The sequence below is a fragment of the Epinephelus moara genome, chromosome 10 (genome assembly GCF_006386435.1).
Source record: "Epinephelus moara isolate mb chromosome 10, YSFRI_EMoa_1.0, whole genome shotgun sequence".
Lineage (NCBI taxonomy): Eukaryota > Metazoa > Chordata > Actinopteri > Perciformes > Serranidae > Epinephelus > Epinephelus moara.
Window position 1 is genome coordinate 26,910,565 of NC_065515.1, and position 18,423 is coordinate 26,928,987.

At 41.2% G+C, this 18,423-nt stretch overlaps 1 protein-coding gene across 2 annotated transcripts in view; it reads right to left on the reverse strand.

Annotated features, from left to right (window-relative positions):
* LOC126396746 (collagen alpha-1(XXIV) chain) overlaps positions 1-18,423 on the reverse strand; it is a 115,334-nt gene that overhangs the window by 77,268 nt on the left and 19,643 nt on the right. For both annotated transcript variants that reach the window (XM_050055027.1, XM_050055026.1), the window contains exons 3-5: positions 14,340-15,715; positions 8,515-8,568; positions 5,717-5,770 (exon numbers count right to left, since the gene is read on the reverse strand). In XM_050055027.1, the coding sequence (XP_049910984.1) occupies positions 5,717-5,770; positions 8,515-8,568; positions 14,340-15,715 (1,484 nt within the window). The remainder of the gene's footprint in view (positions 1-5,716; positions 5,771-8,514; positions 8,569-14,339; positions 15,716-18,423) is intronic.

Consider the following 18,423-nt stretch of genomic DNA (forward strand, 5'->3'; position numbering starts at 1 on the left):
ACTGCAGAGGCTACCAGCTTCATTTGAAACAGACTACATTTTAAACGGGCTGTTATTTATTAATCCCTCTGTATCTTTATATTTTTACTTTTTATCTGGTCCCATTTGCCTTGATAAAGTTAATGCATTGTGTCGTCATTTCAAACTCAACACTTCCTGTAGCTGTATAAAAAATAAAAGTCCACTTTAACTTTGATTAAGAGAATCTCTTTGTTTTCTAACTAGGTCCTTATTGTGAAACATTTGCAGGAACTTGTCATGGAGGATTCAGTGACTTGCATGTTTATATACGGTGCTTAAAATGTGGCTCCTGCCATCTGCTGGCACTTTTTACGTTACTACAACAACATTTCGGCTGACACACGAACAGACACAGTGACTGAAATAATAGTAATAGATAGAAATAGCACAAGAATAACCCGATGAGATCACACACGCTGTGAAAGACGACCGGGGATAACTGGTATGGACCACTGTGTAGTCTGTCAGCCAAGTCACGGCACCATTTTATGACTCCACAATTGCCTACTGTGACACAGTGACCGTTAGAAGGGACAGAAATGTTGTGCAGTGTGAACCAGGCATTAGGAGACATCCAGCACAACACCTTAATTCTTAGCAGCCAAGAAAATGCTTTGTTTGTACAAAGCATGTCAAAAATTGTGCTCATCAGGGGCATAAATGAACAGAAATAAAAATGAGTTTTGATAATAACAAACCCATTAAACTACCATCAACCAATACACTATAACCTGTCCATACCCAGGGATGTGTTATGTATAGAGGAATAAGAAATCAAAAACCGTATATTAGAGGAGATACAAAATCAGAGCACTGTAAATGCACTGTGTAATAAATATTAATGTAAGACAAACAATACACACTGTATTTAGAAACATGCTTTAGGGCAAAATACATGGAGCATAGTTTTGGCTGGCGGCACAGAGACAAGCGCATGCGCGTGCGCAATGTGCGGGCACACAGGTACACACATACAGGTTTCGATCCGCAAGTGTTGGAGATAAAGGCTTCCCAGCCAAACTGTGGTCCCAGCGCGCATGCGCAGCCCGTGCTGCTAATGGTGCTCACAGTATGAATGGGTAGTGGACAAAAATGCGAATGTAACAGTAGAAATGTGGGAAAAATGCAAAAACGGCATCGTGGCTGTCTGCACATGACCAAGATGAAAGCCTATGTGCAAGTTCAGAAAAGTAGGTCAAAGCAGTGAGGAGGAAAACAGATGATGACAGACGGACGGACGGACGGACGGACGGACGGATGGAGGGACGGACGGAGGGAGGGACAGAGGTTTCTCCATTTAATAGTAGGATATCTTCACTGATTGTTGAGAAATGTGTGCATGTGATGAGGTCAGGGTGGCCCTCTGAATACAAACCACAATAACAAAGATTTTCAGCTTTGAGGTGCTAAGCCATTGTTTGACACCTTAGATCCATAAATTCTCCTCAGAGGATTTTGAGCATCATATTTCCATAGTTTTGACTGACAGCCAATGAGGCGTAAAAAAAGCTTGGGGGTGGGAGAGCGGAAATTCTACCACAGCATAAAACCAGGCTTCCTTTATGTTTGAGACAAAAGTCAGCAGTGCATGAAGCAGACTGAAATGCTCTTCTTAAGACCTGCAAGCACATCGTCATAACATTTCAGACTGTGCTTAAAACACATGTCAACTAAGCTCAGCATCAGGGACTATATTCCTCTGTATTTGTCCTAGAAACCAAACACATTTCAACAGGGGATCTTTTCCCAAACTGAGACAAAGAGTCTCTCAATCTCTATTCCGCCTCCACAAAGGGGGTTGGGGTGGAGAATGACTCACCGACATGTCACTACGGTATTAGATACGCCGATTTTGGTTCTGTGTGTGTGTGTGTACACACAAATGCCGTTGTACACGCTGAAAGAACAGAGCAAGCAGGTGGCCCCATATTTCATAATAACCAATCAGACACCCTCAGCCAAAGGTGCACAGTGTCCCAGCAAGGTCAGAGGTGACATAGAACAAATCCATCTATCTCCCTGTGCAGAACATTCCTCTCTTTATGTGTTTGGGGTGAGGTTGACAGAGAGATCATAATTCATGAAAACAACTTTCATAAATTTGTCTTGTCTTTAGCAGTATACGTACTAACTACAATTCCACGAGAGGAGCTAACCACTTTCACACCATAAGAAAAAAGGAGGGGAGGGTGGACCATCCACTTATCCTTTGTTTCTGCTTCTATAGCATGACTGTTCTCCCACTGACTGCATGGTGTATGCAGCCACTCTGTGGTAGCCAGTCAGGACCACAATCACCACAGCCATCTGCACGGAGCTGCCCACATCCTTGCTCAGTTTTACCAATGTATCCTTTACATCTGGTCCCATGCTGGGAAAAGCTTAGCAGAGATTTAACTTTCTGTCTTTATTTTTCACTTTATATGAAGTCAGTTTCACATCTAATGAGCCAGGACTAGCACAATCGTGCCCTGTGGTGAAAACCCAGGGGTTGTCAGGGTATGTCATTTAGGGAACAACCATGCTTGTCCTCTCAAGTCTTTCCCACTACACTGTGACAACACACTGGCTCATTATTATCACTCTTTCCTACATCTGGCTGTCAGGTTTAACCCCACTTGCACATGCTCTGGGCAGCAGAGATTGGCTCTTTAGGGAACAACACGTAATTTTCTGCTATAATTGTTGCCATTTGATAAAATAAACGTTAACTACAGCAGATTAGACTTGAGCAGTTGGTGGCTTGGGGACATCAATACAACAGTGTCTTGTAGGGCAAGCAACATGAGCTGCAGAGGTCTCCTGATGAGATCTACCAACCAACCCGAAGTGAGCCTGGGACATGCACAGCGTGGGTTAGGGTTTTAGTCGGGCCTATGATATTTAGTATACTTCATGTAAACATTAGCTGTTAGTGACCATGATTTCAATATTTAACTTTAAATGATACACTGAATACAACAAATGTAGGTAATTCTGTCATCACATATACCGAACTGCTCTGCATCTGACCCCTTCAGCCCCCTCTCCCTCCTGAATTACACATAAACACACATGTGCAACAGGAGTGAGTGTCCCAGCCTGTCAGCTAGCATCAGCTAACTGTTGTCACTGTCTCTTTGATGGTTTTTCATGGAGAGTATAAATAGTAAAATATGTAGGGAATAATTTAACAGTCCCCAATATGTCTTGTTTTTGAGTCCTTTCCTTTGTGGAATTAGCAGAGATTTGAAAAAAACTTAATGAAATAGCTTTTATCATGTTGTTTTTCTGACAACAAAAAAGTGTTAGTAAAAAAAGTATTAGTTTTTATTTACTGACTATCTTTTAACTGTTAATTGATATGGTTGTTCTTGAGTATGCAGTGGGCTACAAAATGCTTATGTGGATGTGATGACTGACTAACAGTAAATGGAAAATGCATTACTGCTATGTACTGTTTAAATTGCTTTTTAGTATACAAAAAATATATATACAAAACAGTGAAGAAACATATTCGTGTGCAGGCAGACAATAATATGGCTGTAAACAGATGATGTTTCACCCACCCAGGAGAAGAGATCGCTCTCAGTTACAAATGACAAAAACAGACAGTTTGATCAAAAGGAGCCAAAGGCTTGGCAGCAAGCTGAAAACAATGTCCTTTGATTTCCTGTAGTAACCACATTGCCATCTAAAGCTTGTGGCTCCATTTCTAGCTGGTGATTGGCAGGCCAGCATGTACAATGACAGTACACTTCCTCAGGCAGTAGGGAGAGCTCAGACCTGTCATCCCCTTCTTTGAAATCTTTATTTTACTGTACAATAATGACTCCCAAATCCAACCAACCGTGCCATTATAAACAATGGTGCTATCACATTTATCACCACTTCTTAGGCGGGAAATTATAGGTTATGAAAGTACATGACTTTGAAGACTTTGACTTTGGGTGCAGACTTCCACAATGTTCAATCAACCATTTGGTTTCCCCAAGCCCCAAGTGTTTTGAGTGACTGGCAGTGTTATGATTTTCTTGAATTTCACAACAGAATCCTTTGTCTCTGCAGTTCAAATTCCATGTAAGCAGAATACATATGGAGCCCTAAATTAAAAGAATACATGGCCACGGAATTTCCCATGTCTTTAGGCATGCAGTACTGCAAGCATATGCACATTTGTTTCTCAATTTATCACATTAGAAAGGGCTAAAAAGCTACATTCTCTAGTAGACTTGCACCGATTTATCGGCAATGCTCGGAATCGGGCCAGTTTTCATGTGATCGGCCATGACCTGCGACCGGCCGGTCAGTCTAAAATATGCGGATTTAAAACGCCGGTCAAATTCCCACCGCGCTGCATGATTGACATCGCGTATAGCAGTGCACGCACAAGTGCAGCTCAGACTTGAGCGATGTGAGGAAGGAGACCTCAGGGACACACTGGTTTGGGTAGGACAACTATGGAGTAAATGATCCCGGCCAGAGAATCAGGGTCAAGAGGATACTTTACTTTTCAATGCAGGAGGTTCACAAGTGTAGCGTGAGTGTGTGTGGTTCTGAAATAAACAAAAGGAAAAATAGCTTTACACTCAATTCTTACTAATATGCATATACAATCTGTAAACATGGGCTTCTTCTCACCTTAATCATTCATGCACACACATCAAAAGAGAGAAGGAGAAAGTTGTTAATTGTCCGTCTCGCTGCCGCACTGTGCCGCTTGAAACTAACGAGGCGCGTGTCGAAAATGCACGTGTCCGCGTCCGCACACTTACTGACGGGAGCGTTCTCACGGGAGCGGCAGCCTGTTCAAATGTGCACCAAATATGAATGTTCCATGGCAGCCTGTTCAAATGTGCACCTTTTTTCTCGTTGTTAAAATAAGAATGTCGGCCAAAATCGGAATCGGCCATCCAAACACTCTGCAAATCGGAAATCGGTATAGGCCCAAAAAATTGTAATCGGTGCAAGTCTATTCTCTAGCCAAGTTCATCATGGTAACATACGAGGAATTTCACTGTAACATTTAAACTAGCACCTTTACAGTTTTATTCCAACATTGGTTTCCATAAACTACAATCCAACAAAGACTCTGTAAACATTTATATGTTATTCATGTCTACAAATGCTAATTTATCCGTTCTGTGTTGATAATCATCCGTATCAAGGTTCCCCCCGCCCCCAAGTCTTTTGCCACCAACCTCATCCATCATTATATCTTTGAGAAACACTTCTAATATAACCAAAAGGCATTTTTTTCAACAAATAAAAACTGTGCATGTTATCAAGTATGTCATCAGTTATCAAGACTTGTGATGTCACCTATTGACCCAACACAGACACTGTACATGTCATTGCTATGAGAAAATGGTCTCAAGAGAATTCAATGAAGCCTAGCAAAAGTTGAGGCAGTGCACTGCAGTCACACTTATTGGCTGATCAGCATCAACTGTTTGCAATATGCTTTACAATAACTGGCTGACTCACAGCTGTGTGGCTACTATTGACCAATCATATTCATGTAGGTGTGTAGCATGGACTTTAAAACCCAACACTATTACTGCTTACTGAGTATGCACACGCCAATGCTTCATTCAATTGGCCTATCCAATTCAATTCATCTGGCCCATCCACACCCACAAATACAAAACAAAACCCTGTCCGGCACTCTCAGGGAGCTGTTAATGTCTCCCTTACATGGATGAAGGTCACTAACCTTAGGCCCAGGTGGTCCGGGCTGTCCTGGGCTTCCATGTGGACCGGTGGGACCCTGGAAAAAATGCAAACAGAGAGAGAGAGAGAGAGAACAATAATAAATAACTGTGCATTGTTGACAACAACAGAGAAAGACAGAAAGAAAATCAAGGTTTTCTTTATCATTAATTAGTGTTCTCTAGAATTTGCGATTACTGTGACTTGCTTTTGAACCACGCTTGATATCTTACAATCTGGAATTTCACAAAGTCTGGCATGACCAATCACGGAAGCTCTACTACAACCACCTCTGTCGGGGTCCAGAGACAGACTGATCATCTGAATTCCTTGAAAAACACAGGTATGCAATGAATGTACTACCACACATGCACACTTGCACCTAGAACTAGATGTGCACGTTCATATGCACACACACACAGACACCATAAATACACTACATTCCTGCACATCTGTACTCCTGCTGCTTGCAGACCACACTTTCTCTGCACTCCAGCCAAGAGCCAGGAAGAAGGCTCTCCCTCTATCTGTCTTATGCTCTCTCATCCTCATTTTTAATGTCAGTAATCTGGGCCTGGTTTCTACAAGAGAATGCAGCTCATAGAAAATTAAAGAAAAAGTCATTATTTAGTAAAGTGTGACGAGTGTGTTAATTCATAAATTATACACTTTACTTCTCAAAGATAAAATTAACCCATGTCAATGGGCAATTTTGTGATGTTATATGTAGTTGGTCAGCAATTAATCAACAGTGAAAAAAGGTTGCAAATCAGCAATACAAAAATTCACTGCAGGCTTTTCCTTGATAAAATACTTGATTACTGTATCGATCACCGACTCAACACTTAAACAGTCTCCCCTTCAGAGATTGTTTAGAATAAAAGAACCTTTGAAGTAAATTTGCCTGTTTCCATGACAAACCGTGAAGCCTGGTTCAAAGGCTCATGCTCTGATAACGTTAACAATTACAGGCAGAAAAATAAGTCTGCTGCTCTGTGCTGAGACAGCAGACACGACCACAGTATTGCACGCTGCCCTCAGCTTCCCACCACATAATGATTCCAAGCCTCTCTCTGTCTCCACTTTATGACTTAGCCTATGGGGTTAAGAGTATGTTCTGTATCAGCTCTGTGCTTTCCAAGGCATGTTTCACTGTCTGCCACCTCTCTCTGTCTGCCAGCCTGTCTTCCTGTCTATCTGCTTTCTAGTGTGCCTGTCACACTCTGTTATAATACAGCAGAGCATAAGGCCGCATTCAAAACAACTTCAATTTGAATGCAGCCTGTCTGTTAATGCCGTTGGGTGCCAACACAGGGGGCTACAACAAAACAAAGCAGGTTCATCTAGCAAAAACTTGGAACCCAGCTCAACTCAACACGCCCCCACCAACACAACCCCCTGCACTGTTTACAGGGAAAAGAAGCAAAAAGGAAAATGCTACATCTGTTTGTTACTTTGAGCTAATGTAGACAGTGAACGATGAATTCACAAAGACAACCACATACAATTTACATACAATATACAAGGAGAGAAACAACTCTGCTTATGCACATAAACATATACTAACCACATTTTCCTGTGTTAATAAGTAATGGCTCGTCATGATCATCATTCTGACACTTGAGAGTCATTGTTTGATGTGGTGTAAAAGCAGGTTCAACAAGTAATCAAGCAACAGGTTACTTTTATTGCATGTTGTTGTCAATAAACACTGACAAACTGTAGATATTTACACTCCCTGGATTAAATTACCCATGAAGACATTGCTGTGCAGGGTACAGCTTCTACAAAGACCAAGAGTGAACTATTTATACACCTTTGCTCTTACACATACCGCTTCCATTTAGTTAAAATGTGTCTTGTTCTGTTTAAAGATGCCTCCAGGGCCTGTGGCATGATCGCAGCATTGCATCATGACAGCCTTGGCAGTTGCATACAGTGTAGTCTCAAGATCAGAGTGGAAATGCATTCTGTGCCGCTGAAGCTGCGGCTCATTGCAGCTGGTTTCATCTGGAACAGTTTGGTCACTCAACCTCAGTGCTCTAAAGGTGCGGACAAGTAAACAACGTTGCCTGCATCCTCAAAGCGATCTAATTGCTATGAGCCTTTACAAAGCAAGGCTTCTTGCCTTGGTTCCTGAGTTTAATCACGCTAACCACAAACACGTCTGTCAGTGCCTTTTTCCCGACAGTTGCAGCTGGATTGTGATGGTAAATACAGGCAAATCACATGTGGCCAGTGCCTGCAGACTGCCATAACAACAGATGAAAAGAAAAAAGCCTTCAGTTAATGCGTTAGTGCTGATGATTAGCAAGTTTAGTGCCTTAAAGGCCAATAAACCTGACCTTAACCTCTTTTTAGTGGCTCAGAGATAAAACCACAGTACGTTCTGTGCTAATGATGGCCCCTGAAGAGTGGCGAGCATCTCAACAGATGTTTTAATAGACTAAATCCAAACAAAATAGCACTTTTTGTACACTGTTCTTTTTTTCTGTTTCCCTTTAAAGATTTTCCACAAGGTATTTATGTTCATGTTATCTGGGATCAGTCTACCAACTAAAATTATATGTACAGATAGAGAGACTACACCATATAAAAGAGTTTTCCACTGCATGTAGAAATAAAAGGCATCTTTTAATGAAAAGATAAAATGACAAACAGTAATTTTATGGGTAAAGTATTCCTATAATTGTATGCCACTATCACATACAGTGAGATGGGCAGACTGATTCTCCTGATCAAGAGAACAATTACTTCACAGAATGCTCCTTGTGTATTATCACTTTTGCACACGTTACTCACCCGAGAACCTCTTTTTCCTGGAGGACCAGGTAAACCAGGGGGACCAGGAGGACCCTAAATCAGAGAGACAGAGGGACAGGGAGAGAAAGAAGGGAATGTTGTAGAGAGAGAGAGAGAGAGAGAGAGAGAGAGAGAGAGGGGGAGAGAGACAGAGAAGGAGTGAAGGGGAAAAAGAGAGAGATAGAGTAGGTTAATGGCAAGCAATAACATGCAGTTCACTGTCCAGGCCTCCGCAATGATGAGTATGTGCTATATTTATGTAAGAGTTATGAAGTTCAAAGACAGGAGCCAAGTGTTTTCAACTAAGAGCTCTATTAGGAATCCCTGAGCAGAAGGGTCGAGTTACATTCTCAAGATGAGACGGACACCACCAGCCTTTGGTCAGCCTTTGGGATTAACATAATCCTCCGTCATGAAAAAACGTAGCATGAAACTTATGGAACAACTGCATGTCATGTTTTAGTAGATGTAAAATTTGAAAAACATATATTGGACAGTTAAACTCAGTCTGAGTCCAATGTGTTTACGGTTTAGTAATATAATTTATTAAATAAATAAATACCATAATTTTCAAATCTATACAGTTTCGAAATCTGAACAATATTACCTGAGAATTTTGTGAAAATATGATTCTATTACGGGCCAATTACTAATAATATTCATTTATCAACCAGCTCTAACTACTGCCACTCGATACAAAATGCAAAAATATTGAGTTGGATCTTGGAGATTAGGCCTGTAGAACTAGATGGCTTTAAGTGGCTGATTGCCAAAGTCTAGTCAAAGAGAAATAACCAAAAAAGAATAAAGTTCAGAAAAATTTGGTACCACTTGGTGGAGGGCATTAGCTAATGCACTGAATTCATTTGAGGTGCAAACTGAGTGAGAGATACTTACATTATCTCTCACATTTCTTTGGAACCAAACCAGGCTGAGGCTCCACTTGATTTGTTAAAAACACTTGTGATATTGTGTTTTTATAGGGTGTGAGACTAAATTTCCATTTTTAGTGGCACATTGAAAATTCTTAAGGATCGTAGGATATCAACCTTCTCTGCAACATGTAAACACTGCCTTTGGGGGTAAAGAAGATTTTTGTATTGGATATTTCATGTGTAAGTCCATACTTCTGTAATTAATTGTAATTGCTGCCGGCATATTTTGTCAAACAGTTCCTTAACAATGCACTGGTGTGTCAGTACTGATCTGTAGTGAAAACATGCATCTTTGTTACATAATGCGTTGGTCTCCTCCAAAATTAGTTAGAAAACAGAAGACAATAATATCTGGACACTCAAAGGGCATGAGAACAAACAAAGCAACAAATAGATCACTGAAGTTTTTCAAAGAACAGTCAGCTGCCTTCACTGAAATGTGCAGATTATTGCTGAAGGGGATTTTAAATAAAATGAATGATGAAAATCAGGACAATCATCGTTCTGAAAATCAGGAGTAAATTCTCGGTCAAGAGTAAATTCATTCGCTTGAGAGTAGGGATGCACCAATCCAATACTGGTATTGAATATCAGGCCTAACACAAACAGCTGGATGGGGTATCAGTGACAATGGGGTTCATCTGTTCAATTCAATTAGGCTATATGTTTACGTGTGATTACACTTGCATGTACTGCCTCACGCCAGCAGACTGGTTAGCTGAGCTAACTACAAACATTTCAGCTGTTTGGAGGTACAGTATTTCATGCTTGCTACACCAGCAAGTTGTATGGCAACTTGGAATATCTGTAAAGTCAAGCCACCTTGCACAATTTATTTCAATAATAAACAACAACTGAGTACATTAATATCTATGTTTGGATTTGTTACATTTTGTTTTACAGTTAGAAAAGTTATGTTCAAGTCAGGCCTGATGTTTCCCTACACATAAAAGTGAACCCAGTCACTTCCACATACATTGAGGCATACAGCTTATCATTTTAACACTGGTACTGAATACTCTGTATCGGCCGAAACCCAAAGCCTAGATATCTGTATCAGGACTGAAAAAAATCGGATCAGTGCATCCCTACTTGAAAAGAGAGATTTATTGATGATTACCCACTTAAACAGCAATTTCCACCACTGGATAACATTAAGGAGTCAGGAGGAAATCCCCTTCTGGTCAAGGAATCTATTTATTCCTTGGGCTGTTCTGCTATTCCCCAATGCCATTCCCCTAAAAAAACAATCCAACTATAAAGTACAACATTTACACTTTTAGACAAAAACAGGCATTGTTCTGTTATTTAGTATTTTGAATTGTTGCTATAGCAAGAGATTATAATGGGGTGCTCTGCAGCATCCTTATCCCCTGTAAGAGCAGTAGATGGGCAAAGTGGGAGACATGAATAGAGAAACAGCTGTTTGTTCCTCTAGACTCCCACACACAGACACATGGAAACTGTGAGCACACCACCGCCTTCGCCACAACAACAGGGCCTAAAGAAACCAAGGCACTCATGCAACAAAATGATAATATTCACATGCTTCCTCTTTGCTGCCAAGACGAAGGTCAAATCTTTCCCAATGGACTCAATTCCAGAAGTCCATTTTCTGTAAAGCTGTAGGGCAGAATGAATCATCTTTTGAACTTTGAACATTGTGTGACATTTACTTGAGCTGAATAGCCCCTGTATTGTCACCCTACATGCCATCAGTAGGCAAGCTGCCTCCTGTAGGTCGCTTAAAGTCCCCCTCAACTCAAAAATGTATTTTTCTTATTTTTTGACCCTTATAATGTCTGACCTTGACTATGTTGACTTGTATTTGTGCAAAGTTTGTCACTAGAGATGTGTTTTACATTCTTTCATTGAGGGTGGTGACGTCTGGGCATTTCCCTAAAATCTGAGATTCAAAAATACGCCAGGCAAACTAGAATAGGTACGTCACTAATACAAAAGCCACTCTCTGTCTTATACAGGAGACACATAATGGGAGAACAGACTTTGACACAACACCAGCAAGCCTGAAACCTCCAGCACTGAGTGACTTGTCAGTACAGAGAGCAGAGATAGCATGAGCATAGTGAAAGTTTTGACAGCAAAAATTGTAGAGTGTGTTGTTTCCTAATATAAATCTTACCCTGGCGATTCCTTCCACTACCTACCAAATACCCCATCGTAGCAGATATTATTATATGTTTCACAAACATCAATGCTGAGTCAGCCACTGCCAGCTAGCCTATAAGCTAACAAACAACATAAACAAGAGATGCTGACTACACTTAACATTCTGATTCGTCTGCTAGCCGCCGATTTTGGTGCATAACAGAATCCTCATGTGAGTCTGGGTCTGACTGAAGCTCAAACACATATGGCTGAATCTCTCCAATGTTTCCTCTAAGGCTAACAGCTCTTTCATTGGTCAACGTAAGCAGCGCTGGGGAAAGCAGAAAGTGATAGTGAAACTTACCGCAAGTAATTTCTCAATGCTTCTGGCCCCTTTTAACTAGGCCTACACATGGGATTTTCAACACAGCAGTGGAAGATGCAGGGTTATCCAGAGAAAAAGGTTTAACCTGGCTCAAGTTCTCACCCCCCACCAAACTGTGTATTGGTTAATTACCTTATAACACAACCAGCATAACATAATGACTTTTACTTTGATAACTTTGCAGGGCTGTAAAATTTGCCTCGTAGTATCATGAGTGTTTTGGCATCTGTCAAACATTCAGACTCATTAATGTATTACTCAAACTGTACTCCTAGATCATATTTCATGCTCTCAGTGCCTGCAGCAACAAATCCACACAAACTAAGCACCATGTCTATTTTAACACAGATTGCTATTTTTGATCTGAACCCCCATTTATCCCTCACATTCTGGTATAGCTGAGCTGATAGTGAATTTTGACTTTTGGTCTGTGTTTTTAAGATTGCAAAATAAATGCCAGCAATATGTACACAAGTTATGTATAAGCTTCAGTTTTAAAGAACAACCATGCTCAATCATGTTATGTAACAGTTAAGTGGATATACATTTTGTCTATGGAGCAACAGCAGCACAGTCAAATTTAAGACCCATCAGAGGACAACTCAAAATAAAATATCTGACAATAACATCCACTTTACTGACAACCTACTAAATTAGCACTTCTGCTGTAGTACATAACTTGTAGTTGGGTGCTAAAACACAATTTATGATCACGGAACATCTACTGAGACCAGAAGCAGCCCATATACATGCCACTACTGCTTATGTAAAACTGAAATACTTCCCCTGAGGAAGTAAAACAGTTTGATTTGAAGTTTAAAGCTACAGTCTGTAACTTTAATAAAAATAACTTTTGGCCATATTTGTTGAAACTTTCACTACATCCACAGTGTTAGATGACAGATATTGTGTGAACAAAAACCACTTCCCTTCTACTCCTCCTCATCCTCTTTCTTTTCCAGTTGCCTCTACTGGCATTCCCATGAATCTACCACAGTACACTGAAAACAACCAATCAGAGCCGAAAAGCCTCTAATGCAGCTGTCAATCATGACAACCAGTGCTCTTAAACTGAGGTCAAACTGTCAAACTGATAAAAAAGTTGGGTGACTTGGCCAACATGTTGTAAATAGGCACCAAGCACTGTCCACTGGCCAGACCGACTTTTAATTTTACAGCTAAACAGTACGGTAAAATATATTTCTGAAAACATCTGAGGCGAGAAATAGGCAATGCAGTTACAATATCTTGATTCATATTTGACAACTGCTACCTAGTTTAACAGTTTGAACGCAGTTCACAAGCAGCTATTGACATAAGAGCTGCGTTAGAGACTCCACACCTCTGATTGGTTCTTTATGTTCACATTTAGTTTGGCCATTAGAGGCAATATGAAAAGACAGAAGAATATGATTGTTTCACAGATCATCTGTCTAATGTACTCCTGTGTGTATGTAACAACTTTTTTTTTGTCTTTTGTTTTTTAAGTAACCAACTGTAGCTTTAAAAGAGGCAACAGCACATACTGAGCCACTGACCTTCAGCTGACCCAGCATTCAACGCATGTCTGCATCAGAGTGGTTCAAGTAGCCAAGGCATACACACAGATAAAGATAACAGCTTAACAGCACAAAAGTTCTAATTAATCAATACTTTTGCCAAATTGTGAGCAACTGGAAAAGGGCCTGTGGCGTAGACTGTATCATGCTCATAATACCGCAGTACACCAAACTCAGCCTCTGAGACGTGAAGATAAGTTGCAACAACTCAGTGCTGGCAAGCTCTGTTCCATCTACAGACCTGCAGGCACTTCATAGGTGAGGTAGTATTATGGAAACTGGTAGATGAGTCCAGACATATTACATCATTACATACACTTCATTTAAACGGAGCAGATATAAAGACACACATCTCACTCATGGAAACATAAGCAATACCTGTAAATCTGAGCTATGAAAGCATGTTCAGTGGCAAAGCTATCCTGACAGCCGGCTTACATCATAAGGCTGGATGCCAGGGTGTACCTCCATCATTCAGATGAGTTATACTCTCTAACATTAGAGCAAAAAGTGGCTGACAGTATTTCAGCGAGGGAATGACGTGTTATTTTAACAACTTGTAGATACATGAAAAAAGAACAGTGCTTGGACATGCCATCACCTCTAAATCACTACACCGCCCTGCCAAAATATTTTTCACATATCCTGGGTGTATGTAACAAAGCCAACTTTTACACAGAATTTTAACTGTGATGGCCATAAATTACCTTTGATTGCCTTGTATTGATGTTTTCCTCTTGAGCATGTACAGCAATGCACTGACTTGTGTCTCAACTCTTTGAATAATGTTCCATTAACTCACAGCTCTGCTTGTCATTCATAAATTCTGTTACTTACCGGAAAACCTGGCTCTCCTTTTGGGCCACGGAAACCATCTTCGTAGTCATAGAAATAGTCTGGATCCTCATATCCATAATCATATCCTCCCATGTCTACATCATCATAGCTGCCATCAGGATCATGCTGTTCTGAGGTGTCCACCTGATTCTCCCTGTACAAAGTGGTGCCATTGGCTTTCAGATGAGTTTCCAGAAGCTTTTGTGTCGGTTGGGGCCCAGAGTGAGAGCCCCTGGAGCTGTCGATGGAGTTGTTCCTGAGTCCTTCCTTCACTCGACCTTGCCTGACTGGGGAAATCAGGCCTGGGGTGGCATCTGGAGTCTGCAGTGTCCCGGAGCTGCTCTCTTCCTCTGTGCTGTTTTCAGAGTGATCAGTATTCCCCTGGGGGCTGATTCCTTTTGCCAACACATTTTTGGAATTGGTGATAGTTGTGCTATAAGCAAGATCCAGAACTGCTCTTCCACTCAGGGTTACGGTGGGGCTGTCAGGTTGAGGTGAAGAAGTGGTGATGTGGGCAAGGGGATCCAATGTGGAAATGTGGCTTTGGTCCCCCAAATGAGGTTGTACTGATGGGCTCAGAGTTGAATACTGTGTGACGAAACTACCTGGGGACACTTTAAAAGCTGCTGTGGCTTTTAAGGGGGTATGATGGGTAGCTGCTATTCCAATAGGGGACTTTGTCAAGGGGTTAGAAGGTGGGTCATTTGCCTCAATATCCAAACCAGGATGTGGCAAAGGCAATCGGTAAGTGTCGGCCAGCCGGCACTGTGTTTTAAGGTACTTGCAGTAGTGCGCGGCAGCTTGGGCAGAGGGATAGATATCTAGCTGGCAGACTCGACCATTGAATTGTGCCGCTTTGGAGTTCATCCTCCCTAGAGTGAAGAGACCCCCAGAATCCCCCAATGTCTGAGATCTTGCCAAGGTCTGTTCTTGCTGCTGCACAGCCCCACAATCCGCATAGAAGGACACCGAGCGTGCACGAACACCCACAGCAAAAGGGTGCTGGCGCCCATCCTGCCAGTTGTAGGTGAAGTAGATGGAGGCTTTCTCAGCAGTGTAAACCACCACTCTGCGTGGCAGCAGCTGAATGCCAAAACGCAGCCTGTCCCTGCTATCTTTGACACTAAAAAGAAAAGCATTGTTTGCTCTCCAGGAGCTTAGGCTAACCACAACAGAAAACTCCTCGCCAATCTCCGGCGGGAACAGACTTCCTGCTGGAGCCTCATAGAGGGAGTTTGAGTCGAGTAATACCCCATGTCCAGAAACAGGAAGATTCAGGGGTGAGGGAACAGTGGTGTAAGTAGCTAAAGGTGAGCTTGTTCTCTCGTCTGTGCTGCTTTGAGATGTGAGCCCCAATCGATAGAGGATATCCACTCCTGAAGGACAGAGAAGAAAATGGTAAGGTTAACATGCCAAAATAGATCACAAAGCAGGTAAGCTTTTGCTAAATAGTTTTGTTTTTTTGATGGTTTAAAAAAATAAAAAAATAAAAAATAAAAAGGTCCTAGACATCTTAGGGTATTTGTTTTGTGTTTTCACCAAAACAAGTTTAAATATGTAAAACTGGCATTAGAGTGCATCTCCTCATGCATCTCAAGTGACCACTTGTGATTGGCTCTCACTAACAGCTAACCTTACCTAATGGTTGGTAAAGGGTTTAACACCAGTATTTGGACATTTTGGTGTCAGTGTGAGTTTGGTGACACCGTTTACCAGCTGCTACTGTGTTAGCTCTTGCTAACCGGGCAGTTGTTGAATTGAACATTTTCTACTTTTATTTAACTATGCTGTTAAACAATAACATAATTTCCAGAAAACTGAACTTTAAAAAAAACGTAATTAAAAGAGGTTGGATTGTTACAAGAATAGAGCAAATGGGGCAATGATGGTAAAGGAATTGAGTGTGTTTGACAAACCAAGAAAGACAATTTTCTTTTAACTGCCCTGACAAAAATATAGTGAGATTCTAAGCATCCTGTGGTTACGGGGAGAAATAAAATGGAATTACTACAGTATGAATCATGCCTTTGTTTGTATTTAATGAAACAACTGTTCTGCACGAAGTCTTTTGTGGAAATGAAATGATGCAGAGACAACAGATTTTGTTTTTACAATATATAATTGCATGAATATGATTGTTATTTAAGTCATTACCGACCCCCATAGGGTGCACCAGATATTTGTACATATTGTCGGAATTCTCTTTGTTCACAAACTGGTTTAATAGGTGTCAAAAAATATTTTTTCTTCCTCCATGGCTGCTAATTTTAACTAAAGAAAGACATGTCACTGCAACAAATGCAAACAAATGTAGACATTACATAATCTGTTCTTGTTCGAGTCAAACGACTGAGGAAAGAAAAACTGATTGGTCAGACATTATACACTTACAACAGTCTCCCTGTGATGCTGGTGACCCCTCCCTGTTTTTCTCTTGGAGTAAGTACCAGAAAGGCAGCTGCGGCCCAGATGAGTGGAAGGGACTAGAGAAGGATGGGGCCTGACTAGGATACAGGAAACCAGTCCACACAGCCTTTTTGAATCAATCTGCCACCAGAGATTCATGAGAGCAGCTTTCCTCCAAATGGTCCTGTCATACTTTACCATGCCCACAGGTAATTCTTCAAAGAACTGATGCTAAGGCTGCTGACAGTGAGGCTCGACCAGGCAAAAGCACTTAAAAATTATTTGGAGACGGAGGATATTCTGTGCAGTTTGGGCTTTGAGTAAAAGCACTGGACAAATAACTAGGCTGGAGGGCAGTGTGTCATATGTGTCACATATGTCAGCACTGAGCAGTGATAGTTCCAGGAAAAAAGTAAAAATGGCATTATTAATATGACAAATGGGAACAAGGACACCTGACACATATTGTAACTGTAAACGTCAACTGAATTACAAAACGGGTCGGACCTGTGTATCTGTGTGTGTTCACATGCGAAAGAAAGAGGGAGAGAAGAAAGAACAATGAGAGTGAGTGACCGTGTGCATCTGTGAGCATGCTGGAAGACTGAGGCATCAGCAATATGTAAATACTGTATGTGTGTTTGTGTGCACGTGTACTAGTGCATCTAAGTGTTTTGGGAGATCTCAGGGGCAGTTTGAGGTATTTTCATTGCTAATCCAGAGACACTTCTTTCCTTTGAAGCAACTCCTCCTCTGTATTTGGGGAGCCTACTTTCAAAGAAGGGTCAGTTGATTTTGTATCACTGAGGGGGAACTGAATGCACTAACACAGCCAGCGATCTGCATCTCCAGAGCAAAGCTTTAAACTGCCTTATTGTCTTCTATTACACATTTCACCCGTTTGATAAGAAAGGGTGCTTTCTGATTCGGAGAACTGTGGGTTCACACTGTTAACAACCATGGGGATTGCAGACACTAAAAAAAGACATCAAAGCTATAACATGCCTATTTCATATCAGTTGCACATGTACAACCTTTTGGCCTATCACCTTGGTCTGGGGATCAAATGAAACTGCCAGCAACTTCAAAATTCTGCAACATCTACTGAAAAAAAATGTGTGAACTACCAGATGGTGACTTTGTATATGAACGGCTGCATAGGAACTGTTTAAAGAAGCATCAGAAACTGAAGCATATTGTCAGTCACGAGTCATACCTGACCATGAGTTTTCCAAGTTTTAGACAGAAAGAAAACTAGTAGCCATCTTGTATCCCAACATTTGTGACACAGGTTTTAGGTTTTTAAAGGCTGAAAAGGACCTGATATAATCAATTTACCCCTGCGTGTTTTATACTTTCAGCAGTGAGGACCATTAAATACTGTTACACCAATCCATACAACTGGATCTGTGTTGACGCAGATATTCTGTTCCAGACCTCTGAATCAGCCCACTTCACCAAGTTCATGTTGAATGCTTCGTCTGGCATTGTGACATGAAACAGCAGTTTCTCGGCTGAATTAATAAATGATCCAGTGAGTGCCACAAGGGGAATAATGATTAGCCAATCAGAGCCTCAAGCGAGACTAACACTGTTGTCAAGCTGTTGTCAAGCTGTGTGCTGGAACCAATGAAGAGTAATAACAATTATTAGTGCTATAGACAAGATAGATGCTGCT